This window comes from Tripterygium wilfordii, chromosome 17, assembly GCF_013401445.1.
Source record: "Tripterygium wilfordii isolate XIE 37 chromosome 17, ASM1340144v1, whole genome shotgun sequence".
Lineage (NCBI taxonomy): Eukaryota > Viridiplantae > Streptophyta > Magnoliopsida > Celastrales > Celastraceae > Tripterygium > Tripterygium wilfordii.
Window position 1 is genome coordinate 9840776 of NC_052248.1, and position 17375 is coordinate 9858150.

Consider the following 17375-nt stretch of genomic DNA (forward strand, 5'->3'; position numbering starts at 1 on the left):
GGAAATAAACCAATTTGGATGCAAATGGATTTTCATGGGGAAATTGAAAGCAGATGGTTCCATTGACAAATATAAGGCAAGTTTGTTTTGGTTTTTTTTTATGACATTCTTGTCTATAGCCACTCTCAGCAGGAACACCTTGAACACTTGGCTATAGTTCTCCAGCTCTTATCTCAACATCAATTGTTTGCCAAGAAATCAAAATGTAGCTTCGGGGTGCGGGAAGTGAGTTATTTGGGGCATATAATTGATCAACATGGTGTAAGGACTGATCCAGCAAAAACTCAAGCAATGAGTAAGTGGCCTGTGCCTAATTCTGTCAAGGCTCTCTGTGGTTTTTTGGGGCTGACCGGTTATTACCGAAAATTTATCAAGGGGTATGGCTCGATTGCTTCTCCTTTGTATAAGCTTCTGGCCAAAGACTCATTTGTGTGGAGTGCAGCGGCTAACTCGGCTTTCCAGTCCCTCCGTAGGGCTGTAACCTCACCATCGATGTTGGCCCTTCTCGATTTTGATCAACCTTTCGTCATTGAGTGTGAAGCCTCCGGCAGTGGAATTGGGGCAGTGTTGATGCAAAATAATAGGCCTATCTCATATTTCAGCGCTACGCTCAAGCCATGAGCTTTAAATCTCTCCACTTATGAGAAGGAGCTATTCGTGCTAGTTTCGGCCATAAAAAAATGGAGAGCGTACTTGTTGGGGCATACGTTCACTGTCAAGACTGACCATTACAGCCTCAAATTCCTTCTGGAACAGCAGATTGGCACTCCTGCACAACAAAAATGGCTTAGCAAACTTTTTGGTTACAATTTCTCGGTTGAATATAAGAAGGGAAAAGACAATCAGGCTGCAGATGCCTTATCTAGGCAGCACGAAGGAGTGTCCCTGCAAGATTAGTCTTCAATTTGTGCAATCACCATTCCAACTTTGGATTTAATCACGGAGATCAAAAGTTCATATGTGGGAGACAGCGTGGCACAACAATTATTCACCAAGTTGAATGCTGATGCAAACTCTTGTAACCATTTTAGCTTGCGGAATGAGATCTTATTTTATAAACACATACTAGTGGTGGGAAGTCAATCCAAGGTCAGGGAGAAACTATTAGAACAAATGCACAATTCCACCCTTGCTGGACATCCAGGCTATGACAAGACCCTCCAGAAAACTCAACGAGAATTTTATTGGCCGGGAATGAAAAAGTCCATTAAGTCCTTTGTGAAGCACTGCTATACTTGTCAAGCTACGAAGTATCTCAATTCTCAACCTTATGGTCTCCTTCAACCACTGCCAGTGCCTTCCAAGATTTGGGCGGATATCAGTTTAGATTTCGTGGAAGGCCTCCCTACTTCTTCAGGAAAATCAGTTTTGTTAGTGGTGGTGGATCGATTCTCCAAGTATGCTCACTTTCTTGCATTGTCACACCCTTATACTGCAGCTTCGGTGGCCCAAACATTTTTGGACAATATCTTTAGGTTGCACGGTGTACCTGAATCTATGGTGACAGATCGAGACTCAGTCTTCACAAGCTCTTTTTGGTCTAAACTTTTTAACTTGCTGGGCACCCAGCTGAACTTCTCCACCAGTTACCATCCTCAGAGTGATGGTCATACCGAAGCAGTTAACAAGGCTATTGAGCAATATCTTCGGTGCTTCGTCGGGGATCAGCCTAAGGCTTGGCTAAAATGGCTACCTATTGCTGAATATTGCTACAACACTACACCACATTCCAGCTCGAGAATGACTCCATTTGAAGCTGTGTATGGTCGATCGCCACCCCGCCTTTGTGACTATGTTCCCGGCACAACTACTGTAGCATTTGTGGATGTATATCTTAAGTCCAGAGAAGAGATCTTGGATCTACTAAAACATAACTTGACTAAAAGCCAGAATACAATGAAGAAATTTATGGATAGAAAGAGGACACATGTTACCTTTGAGGTTGGAGAATTGGTCTATCTGAAATTGCAACCTTACCGACAGATTTCTGTAGCCCAGAGACAGAATCTCAAGCTGGCCCAACGATATTATGGACCCTTCACGATCCTTCAAAGGGTTGGAACTGTTGCTTATAAACTAGAACTTCCTCCCTCATCTCAGGTACACCCCATTTTCCATGTTTCCCAATTGAAGAGGTACCTCGGTGATACTCCAATCATGTCCACCACCCTGCCTCCTGTGAATGTTGATGGCCAACCAATGCTGACGCCTGAGTTGGTTTTGGATAGACGTTTGGGAATGAAGGGAAATACTCCTATAGCTGAGCTGTTAGTTAAATGGCAGGGTCAGGATGCCTCGGAAGCAACTTGGATTACTTATTCAACCTTGGTTGAACAGTTTCCCGACCTTGTGGGCAAGGTCTTTTAAGGGGGAGAGTATTGTTACAAGCTTCTTAACGACATCGTCTCGTTTATTATTGCTCTTGTTATTCAAGGCCTTGCAACCGTTAGATGACAGTTTGTTGTGTGGTTAAGATTAGCTTCTTATTTTGATATGTATTGTTGTTGCTTCTAGGGTTAGTTTATCTTGGATGTTGTTTCTGTAATAGAACTCTTGGAGAGCAGCCTCTCTCGAACATGCTATCGTTGAGCAGTCCTCTACTGGAACTGCGAGCAGTGGAAATTATATATACATATATCTGTCAGTTATTGTAGCTGATTATCATCTTTGTTGCCTTCCTGCTTTTGGGTGTGCAACATTGTATGCAAATATGCTTCTGGTGTTATCTGAGTTCTCCTATGAGGAGGAAAATCGGCAGCTGAAAATGCCTGAGAACAACCTCAATATCTTCAAGGACAGCCGAAGAAATAAGATCAACAAAGAAATTCAACATAAGCGCAAAAAATGAACTGCAAACATACAAGGTTAGATACCCATATCAAACAGAGATTTTTCTCTTCTAATTACAAATCAATTTCTTAGGGTTAGTGGTGAGTGTAGATTAATAGAATCCAACACCTAATAAAGCATGTAATCGATTTTAAGAATGAAATTGAATTTTGGGTAGTTTTTCGGTTTCAAAAAATTTGATTTCATATAAATTTCTTTCAATATTTTTGAAGGATTATACTTAAATTGGTGTCCTCAATATTAGGGAATACAAATGCAATGATTTTTCAATATTTATTCAGGAATTTCCTCTGGAATGACCTCTGAAATTTACATCTAATGTCACATTCTCATTTGTTTTTCAAGATTTCCTCTAAAACTCCCACTGTAATTTGCACTTACTTTTTAATTATTTTTTCTGAAAGACACTTACTTTTAATTTGGTACCCAAACTCTGAAATTTTCCCTGAATAATACAATTTCATGAGAATTTAAAATTTTCCTCTAAAACAAACTCTAAATTTATCACTTGTCATTCCAATTTTAGGTCGTAATTTCAGAATTGCCCCTAAATTTTCCTCTGATTTATGCACCTAAACTTTGAATACCTTAATTGTTTCGAAATGAACTTTACACTTAATCAATCAATTATATGCATAAACTCCAATAGACATTTGCAACAATCAAAATGGGGAGAAAATGTAATTTATTGTGAAACTATAATAAATCTAGGAACACTAGTTATCCTTTGAATATAGTTATGTTGTTCATTAACAATTCTAACCCAATGTGGTATGCTTTTTTAGCCGTCAAGAAAGACACAACACCATCAAGGAAACAAAGGGAAATTCCCAAGGTTCTTTAGATGAGACCTAAGATTTTTTAACGGAGACTTCGAGGAAAAGAAATTGTTTACACTAACCGCAAGGAAGGTAATATTCGTCTATCTGATTTCATGAAATATTTTCGTTGTAAATCAATAGATTTCCTCTGAAGTTGCACCAATTTCCTCTGAATCTGTCAGATTTCCTCTGTTAACTGAATGCTCAGTTTATCGTACAAGTTTTTAAAGGTGACCTCGTGCCAACCAAGCAAGAGCAAATACTAATCGAAGAGGCACATCAACAAGAAAGAAGAGAAGTGGAAGACACACCAGTGGAATCAAAGGAAAGTAACAGTAATAACAATACTAAAAATACTTCTGCCATTGTCAGTTCCAGCAGGACAAAAGGTGACGCACAGAAACATGATGATACATAAACATCATCAAATTACAGTGCTGAAAAGCTACAGACAATCAGTGCCCCTAGATGTTTTGATAAGGACACGTACATTGATGTTCCAATAATTGAATATAATAGAATGGCAGTTGAATATAATACTGATGAAAAATAACTGTAACCCACAAACATGCAAATGATAGACGAGAGTGATGTATGACAGCCGATGGTTGATGTTGTTGACGATGATGCGTACATCGAAGTCTCAATAACAACGAGGATTGAATTACAACCTGTATCAAACAATGAGCAGTAAGCAAAACAAAACGAGGAGATGGAAAGCTTGAAAAAGGAGGAAGAAAATAGGGAGATAGGATTATGATTCTGAAGAAGGAAATAGAGGAAAACAAATCTGAAATCCTACGACTGCAAGCAGACCACAACAACGAGGAGATTAAGAGGATTAAAGAAGGAAGCAGAAAATAGTAGAGGCGGGATTATGAATCTAGAGAATGGAAATAGAGGAAAATAAATCTGAAATCCTACGACTGCGCAAAGACCACAATGACCTACTTACCCAGCTCGAAGAAAAAGTTGCGAAACTCGCTGAAACAGGAGATGATAATAGAAAGACGCTTAAGAAAATAGAGAAATCAAAGGAGAAAAGGAAGAAGCTGAAAGTAGAATTGGAAGAGCTAGGCTCATAATGAAAATACAAGGCTGCAAAAACAATGTTGAAAATGAAGTTGCAACGAAGAAGCTGGAGAAAATGAAAAAGTTGAATGTTGATATGGAAAGTGCTTAAGAACAAGAACGTCAAGTGACAGAATCTCCAGCTGAAAAAGAAGCACAAACTATAAAGAAGCCAGAGCATATTGAATATTGTAAAATAAAGGTAAGAACTAGGTCAATGATGAGGAATATAAGAACAAGGTGGTCAAGAGTCGAGAATAGAGATCTCGACTCTTACCATGAACTGAATAAGAATAAGAACGCAGCAGAGAGAGGAAGGTAGGAGCACGAAGCTGAAGAAGTTAAGCTACATGAAGCCTTCTAAAACTATCAGCAAGAAGCACAAGGCAATGCCAAGCTAGCAAAACAACAAATGATGGTGACGTACGCTCCAGTGCTTCTAGAAGATGATGATAAAGTTCGCTTATCAACCGAATTTAGCAAGTGGGAAGGATATTCGTAATAAATCTAAACAACTAAAATCTAATCTGATTATTTTGAATTCTAAATATAAATGCAGCTAACTACGAAAATGGTTTCAATGCAGAACGATAGTCTAGTCAGAGAACACCATACATGCCCTTAATGACATCAAGAGGCTGAGTACGAACGATGAATTAACAAACTAGCTATGTACCTAAATTTCCTCTTAGTAATCTGAAATTTCCTCCGAATCTTATAGTTTTTCCTTGAAATTTATGAATATCCTCTCAAGCATCCTCTAAATTCTTTACAGATCATTGAAGGGTTTACTGAGATCGTGATGAGAAACACAGATGGAAGACATAGACAATTTGGTCGACGACAAGGGCCGACACTTGTTCCATAAAGGTTCCGCTATGGTTAGTTGAAAACTTTTGTATGTTATTATTTTGACTTCTTAATATTGACCGATAAAGCAAGAGGGTTTAAAATTCACATGAGATATATATAATAGTAGGACCTAAAAAACACTTAGAGATGTAATAGGAGGGTTTATGAGTGTTTTATGCCTTTATAATTTTTTATGGTTCCAACTTTCCCCAAAAGAATCCCAAAATAGAATTTGGGGGTCTGCGTACCCAAAAATTGACGATCATCCTTCGTCCCCCATTTAAAACTTTATTTATCTCTGTCTCTCATCTTCTTGTCCCCATCGCGCAAACGCTCAGCCACGATCGATCCTTTTGCTTTCATTTTTCGTGATGGATCGTTTTGCTAATTGCTTATTTGAAATTCCATGTTCTTGACACTTATTGAAGGATCTGGTTCACAAGACTATCAATGAGACAGTGGCAAGTTCCTGTCCATGCAATTTTAATTGTAACTTGTGTGTTGTGATTGCTTTGTTAGCAATTTTCCATGGGACTATTGTTGCTTTGATAATTGCTATTGTTGGTGCTTTTTCCATGCTATTCCTATCATTGACGTTTGATAGGATGGAATGTGTTGCTGTTCTATCTTCGCTGATTCTCGTTATTATGTTGTTTGTTCGCTTGCATTCAGCTGTATATGGGAACAACGATGAACAAATCATGTAGTTGTATTCCAATACATACATACATACATATATATGTACATATATATATATATATAATATAATTCTCCTATGTGGACCAAAAGTGTGGACCTAGTTTGTGGACCAAAATCCAAAGGTTGTAATCAATCACAACATAAGTGGGGGCCACACATTTATTATGGGGCCCACCACATCTATGGTTGAAAAACAAGTCCACAAACTTGGTCCACACTTTTGGTCCACATAGGAGAATTCCTATATATATATATATATATATATATATATATATATATATGTTTTAAGTTTTAAACATATTTTCCTTGTATCTGACTAGCTAATGTCTATGACAACCTCATGTGAAGCATATAGGAAATTATTGTTGCAAATTAGTATCCTTTGATTTAGAGCTATTCAAAAAAAACCGTCAAAATCAAAATCGATCGAAACCGAACCGATTGATCGGTTTTTATGATAAAAAGTTACACACTTCTCCACTAAAAATCAAACCGAACCTAAAAAACCCGATCATTTTGTCGGTCATAGTTGTTACTAGGTTGTCTTTGAGTAAAGTTAGCTGTGGCGACATTGACAAATTGGTTGAGTTCTAATTTCTTCAGGTATGCTTCTTGACTTACAAGTCGTTCTCAAAGATCTTCGAAAGAAATGAGATTTTCTCTTCCTCGTAGAGCTTGAACTATTCCTTTGTATTCATAGCCCAGTCCATCAAGTATGTAGTGGACCAGGTCATCTTCATCTATTGTGTGATTGACTAATGCAAGCTCATCAACAATTTGACGAACATGCTGCAAGGATTCTTTAATGGTTTTGTTTACACATTCTAGATTTTGGAGTTCCTGCTTTAGTTGAATTTTTCTGGATCTCGAGTTGTTGGCGTACAACTGATACAGTATGTTCCACGCAGCTCCACTTGTAGAAACATCACCCAAGAGAGGTGTTACAGATTCATGGAGAGAAGAGGTAATGCAATTGAGAAGTAGGCTATCTTGCCTATCCTAGTAGTTGAATTGCTCAAGATCATATTTTGCTTAAATGGCATATTACAATTTGGTTCTAATGATATTTTGATGCTCACTATAAGAAATTGTCGATATTCCAACCGCTAAATCGGTTGGAAATCTAGGAAAAATCGGTTGAAAAAAATTAAATTTTCTTTGCCATGGAAACAATGTTACAATCAAACAGATAAGAAGAAGTAAAATTAATACATATGAATTTACAATCAGACCATTCCATTCATGGCCTGTAAGGCTGATTCTACGTGCATGGAAGATCCAAAGAAGACAAATCCATACCCTCATGTGTTTAGACGGAAGGATTGAGTATGTCAAACAATGAAGAAATATCACAAAATCATAAGTCATTCCCAGATAAGTCAATAACTCTTCATTTGTATTTATACAAATACAAAGCCAGGAATTCTGGTATATTTACATCATGGTCCAACTTCTTAAAAGTTTTTTTCAGTGCCTAGATTCTCAAAGAGAATCACTCATTTGAATTCAAGAACTAAGATACATACTGGAGATGCACTTAATGAAATCAAATGAATAAATTTTCTCAGATTTTTAGGGCAGCAATACAAGAGCCCAAAATTGCACCCAAAAAATCCAATTGAAGACCAAAATCGCACATAGAAATAAGAATTAAGTGGAATCTAAGCCTACGGTTCGAAATCAACATCAATAATAGTACCATACCTGTTCGCCGGAGAGGTAACTGTCAGAACTCGAATCGGGCTACGGGAGGAAGAGTGAAGAGTGAAGACTAGAAAGGGGTTACAGTGCGGGCTAAACTCGGAAGTGGAAGGGCTTGCCGATGCGGAAATGAGTGGGCACGCCGAGTTGAAACAGTGAGCCTAGGAGAATGTAGAATAATGTCGAGCGAGGAATGTCGAAAGTGAATTTCGGTGTCTGCGACGACGAGGAGCAATGATGCAGGTGGTGGCAGAGATGTAGTGTGTCATGGGCTTTATAGTATGGATGATATTGATGATATGGCGTTGTCTTATATGGAGGAGTTTGAGCATACGAAGCGGCGTGGCAAGTGACCCTGGACGTGGTGTTTGACAAGAAGTGTTTTGCTTTTCTACTACTTAATTATTTTATTACTTAAATTACTTTATTTCCTTTTGAAAGACTTGGCATTTATGTCTTTTGTGGGCGTCCTTAGGGTTCTGGCACAGACCTATTTATAGTTTACTTGAGTCATTGAATATTATTATTGAGTTTTGATATATGAAATAACGGCCGCCTAAGCGCGTGAGCTGATTTACCTATAATTCTGGCTTGTTGTGTGAGTTAGGATTATAGAAGAGTTGATTTCTTGTTGTGTGTTCGATTTTCTACGTTCCATAATCTCACGCTGCATAAGTTGGTATCAGAGCCATGGTTCGGAGACGAGGCCGTGGAAGGCAAGCAGCGTTGGAAGAGATTTATGCACGCGATGAAACAGCACAAGAAGAACAACTAGATAATCGAGTAAGAAGAATAGAGGAACGATGGGACCTGCTGGATGAGCGACTGGATATGATTACCGAACAAATCGCTGATCTGTCTGTTGATCGTGGGCGAAGAAGAACTTAGGATCTGCATGTTGCCACTACCGATGAGGATGATAGTGATGCTGAGAGTATGGTGAACCCATTCGTTGGGAGAGAAGACAAAAATAGGCGGCGTGAACAACGTGATGGTAACCGGTGGGAAGCAGGATTCAAGCTAGATATTCTGGAGTTTCAGGGATGTCAACAGCCTGAAGAGTTGTTAGATTGGCTTGCTATCGTTGAAGAAATTCTAGAATTTAAAGATGTGCAGGATCAACATCGGGTTCCTTTAGTTGTAGCCCGATTCCAAGGACGAGCTGCAGCATGGTGGCAGCAGTTAAAACAAAGCAGATTACGTCGAGGGAAACCCAAACTTGCGAGTTGGACAAAATTGGTTAAACACATGAGCAGTGCTTTCTTGCCATACAATTACGTGAGAACACTTTATCAACAATTACAGAATCTCAAACAAGGTCCACGGACTATCGATGACTACACTACTGAATTTTACAGGTTGGATACACGGTTGGATTTGAATGAGTCTGAGGGCATGTTGGTGTCACGATATATAGGAGGTATGCAGCAGCCATTTCAAGACTCTTTAAATTTCCTAGACATTATGACGATTTCAGAGGCACATCAGAAGGCATTACACCTTGAAAGATCAATGAATAGACGCTCATGGAGCTTAGAGGGTGGAAACATGGGCCGACGTACGGGCAGACCATCAACAGCATCCTCCCCGAGTTCGGGAGTGCAGCCTGTACAGCAACGAGGAAGTGCAAATACCCAACCAAACCGTGGAACAAGTTCTGGAGTACGTTGTTTCAAGTGTGGGGAGTCCGGGCATCGTATGGTGGACTGTTGAAAGGGTGAAAAATATGGCAAGGGATTGTTTGTGGAGACAGAAGAAGCACCAATAGGTGCGGGGGTAAACCTTGATCAAGCGCCTGTTTTTGATGAGGAGGAAGAATGTGATGAAGAACACATCCATGGAGATGATGGTCCCCTGTTAATGATGAGACAAGTATTCCTGGCACCATGTGAAGAAACAGAGAGTGATTGGCTGAGAAATAACATCTTTAATTCAACGTGTACGATTGGAGGAAAAGTTTGCCAACTCATTATTGATTCCGGTAGTTTCGAGAATGTTGTTGCGGAGGAGGTTGTGAAGAAAATAGGGTTGGTTACGGAGAAACACCCTACGCCATATAAACTATCTTGGTTAAAAAAGGGGCTGCTGTCGGAGTTTCACGGCGTTGTTTAGTGCCTTTTTCTATGGGTACGCGATATGTAGATGAGATTTGGTGTGACGTAGTGGATATGGATGTACGTCACCTTCTTTTGGGACGGCCCTGGCAGTTTGACTGAAGTGTAAACCATGACGGTAAACAAAATACATACAGTTTCATCTTCAAGAATATCAAGATAGTCTTGTTCCCCAAGAAGACATTGAAACCTTCATCTACGGTGGATTTAAATGCTACTTTATTAATCGGGTGTGACTTTGTTGATGAATTTAAAACTTCAGGAGTGTTGTTTGTGCTATTGGGTAAAGAGACAATGCATGGAAGTGGCATACCAGAGAGTGCACGTGAATTAGTGGCTGAATTTAAAGATGTCTTCCCCGAAGACCTCCCCAATGAACTGCCCCCTTTGAGGGATTTCCAGCATCAAATTGATTTAATACTGAGCTCCACATTGTCGAATCGGCCACATTATCGTATGAGCCCAAAAGAGCACGAAGAACTACGACGGCAAGTCGAAGCTTTATTAGAGAAGGGTCATATACATGAAAGTCTTAGTGCCTGTGTTGTGCCCGCCTTGCTTACACCAAAGAAGGATGGAACTTGGCAAATGTGGGTTGCTAGTAGGGCAATTAACAAAATTACCGTGAGGTACCGGTTTCCCATACCCCGGCTAGACGATTTGCTTGATCAATTGAGTGGGGCCACTATATTCACCAAGTTGGATCTAAAGAGTGGGTATCATCAGATTCGTGTCCGTCTAGGAGAACGAATGGAAAACAGCATTTAAAACCAGAGAAGGCTTATACGAATGGCTCGTGATGCCTTTTGGACTATCTAACGCACCTAGTACATTCATGCGGGTAATGAATCAACTCTTTCGACCTTTTATTGGGCGATTTCTTGTGGTCTACTTCGATGATATTTTGATTTATAGTACTACCATGGACTCGTATTTAGACCATCTGAGGGAGGTACTCACTGTCTTACGGAGGGAAAAATTCTTTGCCGCATTGGGTAAGTGCTCCTTTATGTTAGATTCCGTGTTATTCTTGGGCTATGTGGTTTCCAAGCAGGGTTTAGCTGTTGATGAGTCCAAGGTAGAAGCGGTGCGTAATTGGCCGACCCCAACAACAGTGTAGGAGGTGCATGGTTTTCACGGGTTAGTTTCCTTTTATCGGTGTTTCATTCGTAATTTTAGCTCAATCACTGCACCTATTACGGATTGTCTAAAACATGGCAAATTATTGTGGACGGAAGAAGCAGCCACTGCTTTTGAAGTGATAAAGACTATGTTAACAACTGCACCGATCTTACTACTACCTGATTTTGAGATTCCTTTTGAACTTCACGTTGATGCATCAGGCGTCGGTATTGGTGCGGTACTGAGCCAACAGGGTAGACCCGTAGCCTATTTCAATGAGAAGTTGAGTGGTCCTAAACTGAATTACAGCACTTATGACTTGGAATTTTATGCACTAGTTCGGGCTTTGCAACATTGGAGTTTCTATCTTGCTTACAATGAGTTCATTCTGTTCTCAGACCATGAAGCATTGAAACATCTTCAGAGCCAAGACAAATTATCCTCCCGACATGCCCGTTGGGTAGCTTTTACTCAGCAGTTCACCTTCTCTATTAAACTTAAGTCTGGTAGTGTGAATAAAGTTGCGGACGCCCTCAGTCGCGGGACCTCTTTATTAACAACTTTGCGGACGCATGTCTTGGGTTTTGATACACTTAAAGATCTATTGTCCACTGATTCATATTTTAGTCCAATATTGAGCGGTTTTACATGCTGGAACTCCTTGTGCCTTTACATTGCATGACGGTTTCTTATTCAAAGGGAACCAACTTTGTGTGCCTAATAGTAGCCTACGGCTGAAGATTATTCAAGAACTTCACAATGAAGGTCATGTCGGGCATGACAAGACACTGAAACTGGTTGCGGAAAAATATTTTTGGCCGTCACTACGCAAAGAGGTGGCCCGTTTCGTAGAGTGTTACCGTATCTGTCAGGTCTCTAAGGGAAGCGCCACTAATGCAGGCCTTCATCGCTAATCAATATGGATTTTGTCTTGGGTCTTCCTCGCACGAAACGGGGTCACGATTCTATTTTCGTGGTAGTTGACCGCATCTCTAAGATGACACACTTTATTGCTTGTAAGAAGGCTTCTGATGCCGTTCATGTGGCTCAATTGTTTTTCCGGGAAGTTTATCGTTGCCATGGCTTACCACTCTCTATTGTGTCTGATCGTGATATGCGGTTCCTCAATTATTTTTGGCGATGCTTATGGCGTTTATCAAACACTAAACTGGATGTTAGTAGTGCTTACCACCCTCAAACTGACGGACAAACGGAGGTTCTCAATCGTTCTTTGGGTTCTCTTTTGCGTTGCTTGGTGGGTGAACATCTTAAACTGTGGGATTAGTGGCTTTATCAAGCGGAGTTTGCCTATAATCGGTCTGTCAATCGTAGCACGGGCTTTAGCCCTTTTCAGATAATTTATGGCTATAATCCGCGTGCCCCAGTGGACCGCATTCCTATTCCAGATATGTCTCGTCCTAGTGTGAAGGCAGAGGATTGATGGCCCAGGTTCGCCATATTCATGATAGTATTGTACAACATTTGCGGGACTCTGCTTCTAGGTATAAAACCGCAGCTGATAAGAAGAGGCGTGCTGTAGAATTTGCCGTGGGGGACCTTGTTTGGACTGTCTTGACCAAAGACAGGTTCCCTCCGGGTGAGTACAACAAGCTGGCGGCTCGTAAAATTGGTTCGGTGGAGGTGCTCACCAAGATTAATTCCAATGCTTATCGTTTGAAGCTGCCACCATCCCTCAAAACTCATGATGTCTTTAATGTTCGCCATTTAGTTTCGTATTCTGGTGCTGTCTCTGCGGTTTCCATCCCTCTATCGTCGAGGTCGACTCTTTCCCAACCCAGCGGGGATGATGCAGGTGGTGGCGGAGATGTAGTGTGTCATGGGCTTTATAGTATGGATGATATTGATGATATGGCGTTGTCTTATATGGAGGAGTTTGAGCATACGAAGCGGCGTGGCAAGTGACCCTGGACATGGTGTTTGACAAGAAGTGTTTTGCTTTTCTACTACTTAATTATTTTATTACTTAAATTACTTTATTTCCTTTTGAAAGACTTGGCATTTATGTCTTTTGTGGGTGTCCTTAGGGTTCTGGCGCAAACCTATTTATAGTTTACTTGAGTCATTGAATATTATTATTGAGCTTTGATATATGAAATAACGGCCGCCTAAGTGCGTGAGCTGATTTACTTATAATTCTGGCCTGTTGCGTGAGTTAGGATTATAGAAGAGATGATTTCTTGTTGTGTGTTCGATTTTCTGCGTTCCATAATCTCACGCTGCATCAAGCAAGGTTCGGAAGTGGAAGGGCTTGTCGTATGGGCTGCCTTGAAGCTAGGGCTGAGTATGAGAAAGACTATTTAGATTTTTATGTTTTATTGTATATGGAATGGAGTGAAGAGAATGAACTCACTCTTCTAATTAATGTTGGTGGATACAGAGAATTTAATTTACTAGATTCAGATAGCGATGCTGAATAATCACTTTGAAAGAAAACGGAGAATCCGTGGCAGGTTTTTCAGTTATTAGATGTCATTTAACAGTAACTAGGAAGTCATTGCACACACATTGTTGGATAATGGTCCAGTTAATATATTTATATAGTCCATTAAGGTAAGCTAGTTAAAAATTGTTTATTTGAAATGCTTGCTCCTCCCTAATTCGGTGCTGCATGTTCTTTGGTTTTTAGTTTATCGACCTACAAATGCACAGTTCTCCACATCATCAAATTTTGTACGTTTCTTCATTCCTCTCTCTCTCTCTTCGAAAATATAAATTCCAAAAATCGTTACAAAAAGTTGATAAATTTTATTCATGTATGTAAAAAACACTGAACAAGTCCAAAACTACGACAAACCACCACCTCCGCAAGCGAGAGAAGGAGAAACAAAATTAAACGGAGAAGACGAGGCTATCAATGAGAGTCTAAATATGTGCCTCTCATTGATAGCCTTGTAGTGAGGCAAAAGGTTCCTAAACAGGTTCAGCAGGGTGGATAAGATGCCACCTAGCCTGCACCAGCATGCCCTTAATATATCATCTTGGAAAATCCAAGATACGATAGGATTATAGGAAGCTAATAACATAAATGAGATACAAAAGAGCTTCTTCGCTTACCAACTAGTTGTCACAGCAGTTGTGATGAAGAAGTAATTGTGAACCATTGGTATAAAACGACCAATAACCAGCATTAGCCATTGACAGAAGCCCTGTTAAGCAAAGGACAAGGTTGCTATTTATTCGTTATGCAGTTTGAGACTCTTGAATAATTTATTCTCTTAAAAATAAATGAGCTAAGCATTGAGCGAAAAGAATTGAACATAAGCAATCAAGCCACTTAATTTGGACGAAAACTACTGAAGTAATCCCCAAAAATAAGCAAGATAGTTAACTGAGAATAAACTCTACGACTCTCATTTCGATACAGATCCGAATATTGACCATTCATCTTCTCAGGAAGTTGAGAAGTTTTATCGAGAGGATAAAAACGCCAAAAAATAGAACATAGAAGCCAATCAACACAACAACTGAAACTCCAATCATTCCAGGACCATAGCCAAGGTTAGCTTTCAAATATTCTTTCACAATGCCATTAAACTGAGGTTCTTCAATCATGCTTTCCTTGTCACCAAGCTGAGAGGAGATAATCCCTCGCAGAGTCCATGTTACAGGGCTAATGTAGTAACACCATGTCAACCATTCTAGCATATTCTAAAATAACACATATTTCAAACCACGACATAAGTTTACAGGAAAAGAAAAGAAATTTTAAGATACTTTGAACACCATGGAAAAGGCTGTGAAATCAAGCTCCCGACACACATTTAAAGCAATAGTGATTTATATAAGTTCAGAAGAAGGGATATATACTTAACTGGTTTTAGTACAAGAAAACCATAGTGGAGAGTCCACATAGAGTAAAAATCAGAACAAACGACAGATGCCAAGTCTTGATTAGGAATGAGACCAACAGCCATCATTCCAGAAAAAGTGTAGTAGGTGAAGGTGAGGAACAGGAACACAAGATAAAAAATTTCCCTGCAAAATAGGAAGAACATTCATGAGTAAGTTGCATTTATTTACCAGTACCTTAATGAGGAGTATTAAATCTTACTTGTTGTCATTTGAAAATGGATCATAAAATAGGTGATGACACCAAACACAATTGTTTGCAGTACTACATATGGAATCTGCAAAAGACCCTGTTTACAAAACAATTGAACTATTAATTAAGACAATTTCCAAAAGAACTTACGCTGGTCAAATTCCTTCAGTAATACGAGACTTACCTAAGTAGCCCCATAGGCGATGGGAGAATATATTCCAACTGTTTTTTCTGTGTAAAATATGGTCCTCTCAATTGAAACAATTGATTGTCCTAAGGAAGCATTATTCACCCCAAGAATCGAGCATGCTAAAGAGAGAGCTCCTATTACTATCAATAAACCTTGAGTTGAGTTTCTACAAATTGTTAAAACTATTAAATATTGTGATGATAAAGAGAATGGACAGTTTTAGCATGACATTTAAAAAGAATATGTATGAATATCATCCGTGAGCCATACAGCAAAAATGTTACCTTTTTGAACCAAGATGCGAAAATACAGAGCTCAATAAAAAGGTAATTATGATACTGAAAATTAATCTCATGAGACTGTATGACAGAGTTCTCAAATAAACAAGACTATGTTTCCGAATGCAAATAAGGATTTGAGCAAAAAAGTATTGCGAGTAGGTTGTGGAAAACTTTAATGGTTTTGAACCAGCAGTTGGAACACTCATTTGCATAATTGTAGCTTCCACTTCCCTAAAACAAAGATATCAACAAAAGATATTATATAAATCCAAGAAAAAGGCATAAGCACCAATGAATGAGTAAGACCCAATTCATGAAGATCTTGCTAGTAATATCACCTGTATTGTTCTGAATTCTTATATAATTCTGAAAATTCCTTCCAATTCTCTCCTCAATGGCAAGTGTGGTTACCTCAAGCATCCAAGTTGTTGGGTTGTAACCATTTGGGATTGGGGAAATTCCGTTAATTCCCTACAGAAAATAATCATTACCATCTCACTCAAGAAAGTCATTAAGCGAATACTTTTTTTGGGGGGCGAGGATAACAATCTGCAACTATCATGCTGACGATAACCACCCTTACCACTAAACCACAGCGGAATTAGTTTAATCTAACAGATGCATATTAAGGTGAAGCTCTTTATGAGCAATTATAGACCAAGTGTACATCTTTGATTTCACTGAAAAATATCAGACGTTACAGTGAAAGATGTAAATTAAGAATCAAGATGCTACCTGAAAATAGTCTATCATAATCTGTGAGTGCAAACCAAGCTTCCCTCCATATATAACACGTCCACCGAGTTGCATAAGTAATAGCTGTCCATCAAAACATATAAATTATGTATTTGAAAAAACTAAACATGCCATATCTGGCTCTCGGAATTTCTTTTCCATACAATAGAAAAATAGTGAAAGAGTAACCTCATCAAGTGCTTCAAAAATATCAATGCTTGGTTCATGTATGGTGCAAATGATTGTTCTCCCAGTATCCACCGTATTACGCACAGTTCGCATCACTATGGCTGCTGCCCGTGCATCTAATCCTGACGTCGGCTCATCCATGAACCGACGTCAACAAACTCCTACAGTTCATATTTTATAAACACTATTGAGTTAAAAAAAAAAACAGAATACATATGAATTTATGCCAATATTGTCATGCAACTCACATGTTTTTGTTCTTTGGTAACTTCTTTTGGAAGGCGAAGACGAGAAGAAAACCAGAGAGACTCCTTAACGGTTAGCTGAGAAGAATGTATATCATCTTGCTCAACATATCCAGAGATTCGAGCAAACATGCGTTGCTCTTTAACCACCTCTGCGTTTGACGGTCTCCCAAACAACTCTCTTTCTATCTCTAAGTTCACACACTCGAAACACTCACTCCCGTTTGATGATGACATAGCCCACACCACCTCTGTCTCTCTCTCTAAATTGCTCCCTCTCTCTCCATGAAGTAATTTGTGAAGGAAAGTGTGTTAGGTATAAAAACAAACAATACTACAAAGTGCAGAACAAACACAACAGGCCCTAGCCCAGTCCAGTACATGATATACCGATAGCTTCGAAAGAGTCCATCCGTCAATTACTTTTTCATCATTCAGGATC

At 39.3% G+C, this 17375-nt stretch overlaps 2 protein-coding genes across 2 annotated transcripts; one reads left to right on the forward strand and one right to left on the reverse strand.

Annotated features, from left to right (window-relative positions):
• Nucleotides 1–8684: 8684 nt before the first annotated feature.
• On the forward strand, nt 8685–10876 carry LOC119981891. The gene is made up of 4 exons (XM_038825031.1): nt 8685–8777; nt 8883–9656; nt 9711–10021; nt 10246–10876. The coding sequence occupies exons 1-4, from the start codon at nt 8685–8687 to the stop codon at nt 10874–10876; spliced, it is 1809 nt and encodes a 602-aa protein (XP_038680959.1).
• Nucleotides 10877–14034: 3158 nt separating this feature from the next.
• LOC119981892 (ABC transporter G family member 31-like) lies at nt 14035–16781 on the reverse strand. Its single transcript, XM_038825032.1, has 11 exons — nt 16689–16781; nt 16500–16583; nt 16176–16235; nt 15936–15995; nt 15768–15842; nt 15586–15649; nt 15303–15390; nt 15124–15226; nt 14693–14899; nt 14306–14397; nt 14035–14200 (listed from the first exon to the last, which is right to left on the reverse strand). The coding sequence occupies exons 1-11, from the start codon at nt 16779–16781 to the stop codon at nt 14035–14037; spliced, it is 1092 nt and encodes a 363-aa protein (XP_038680960.1).
• Nucleotides 16782–17375: the final 594 nt, after the last annotated feature.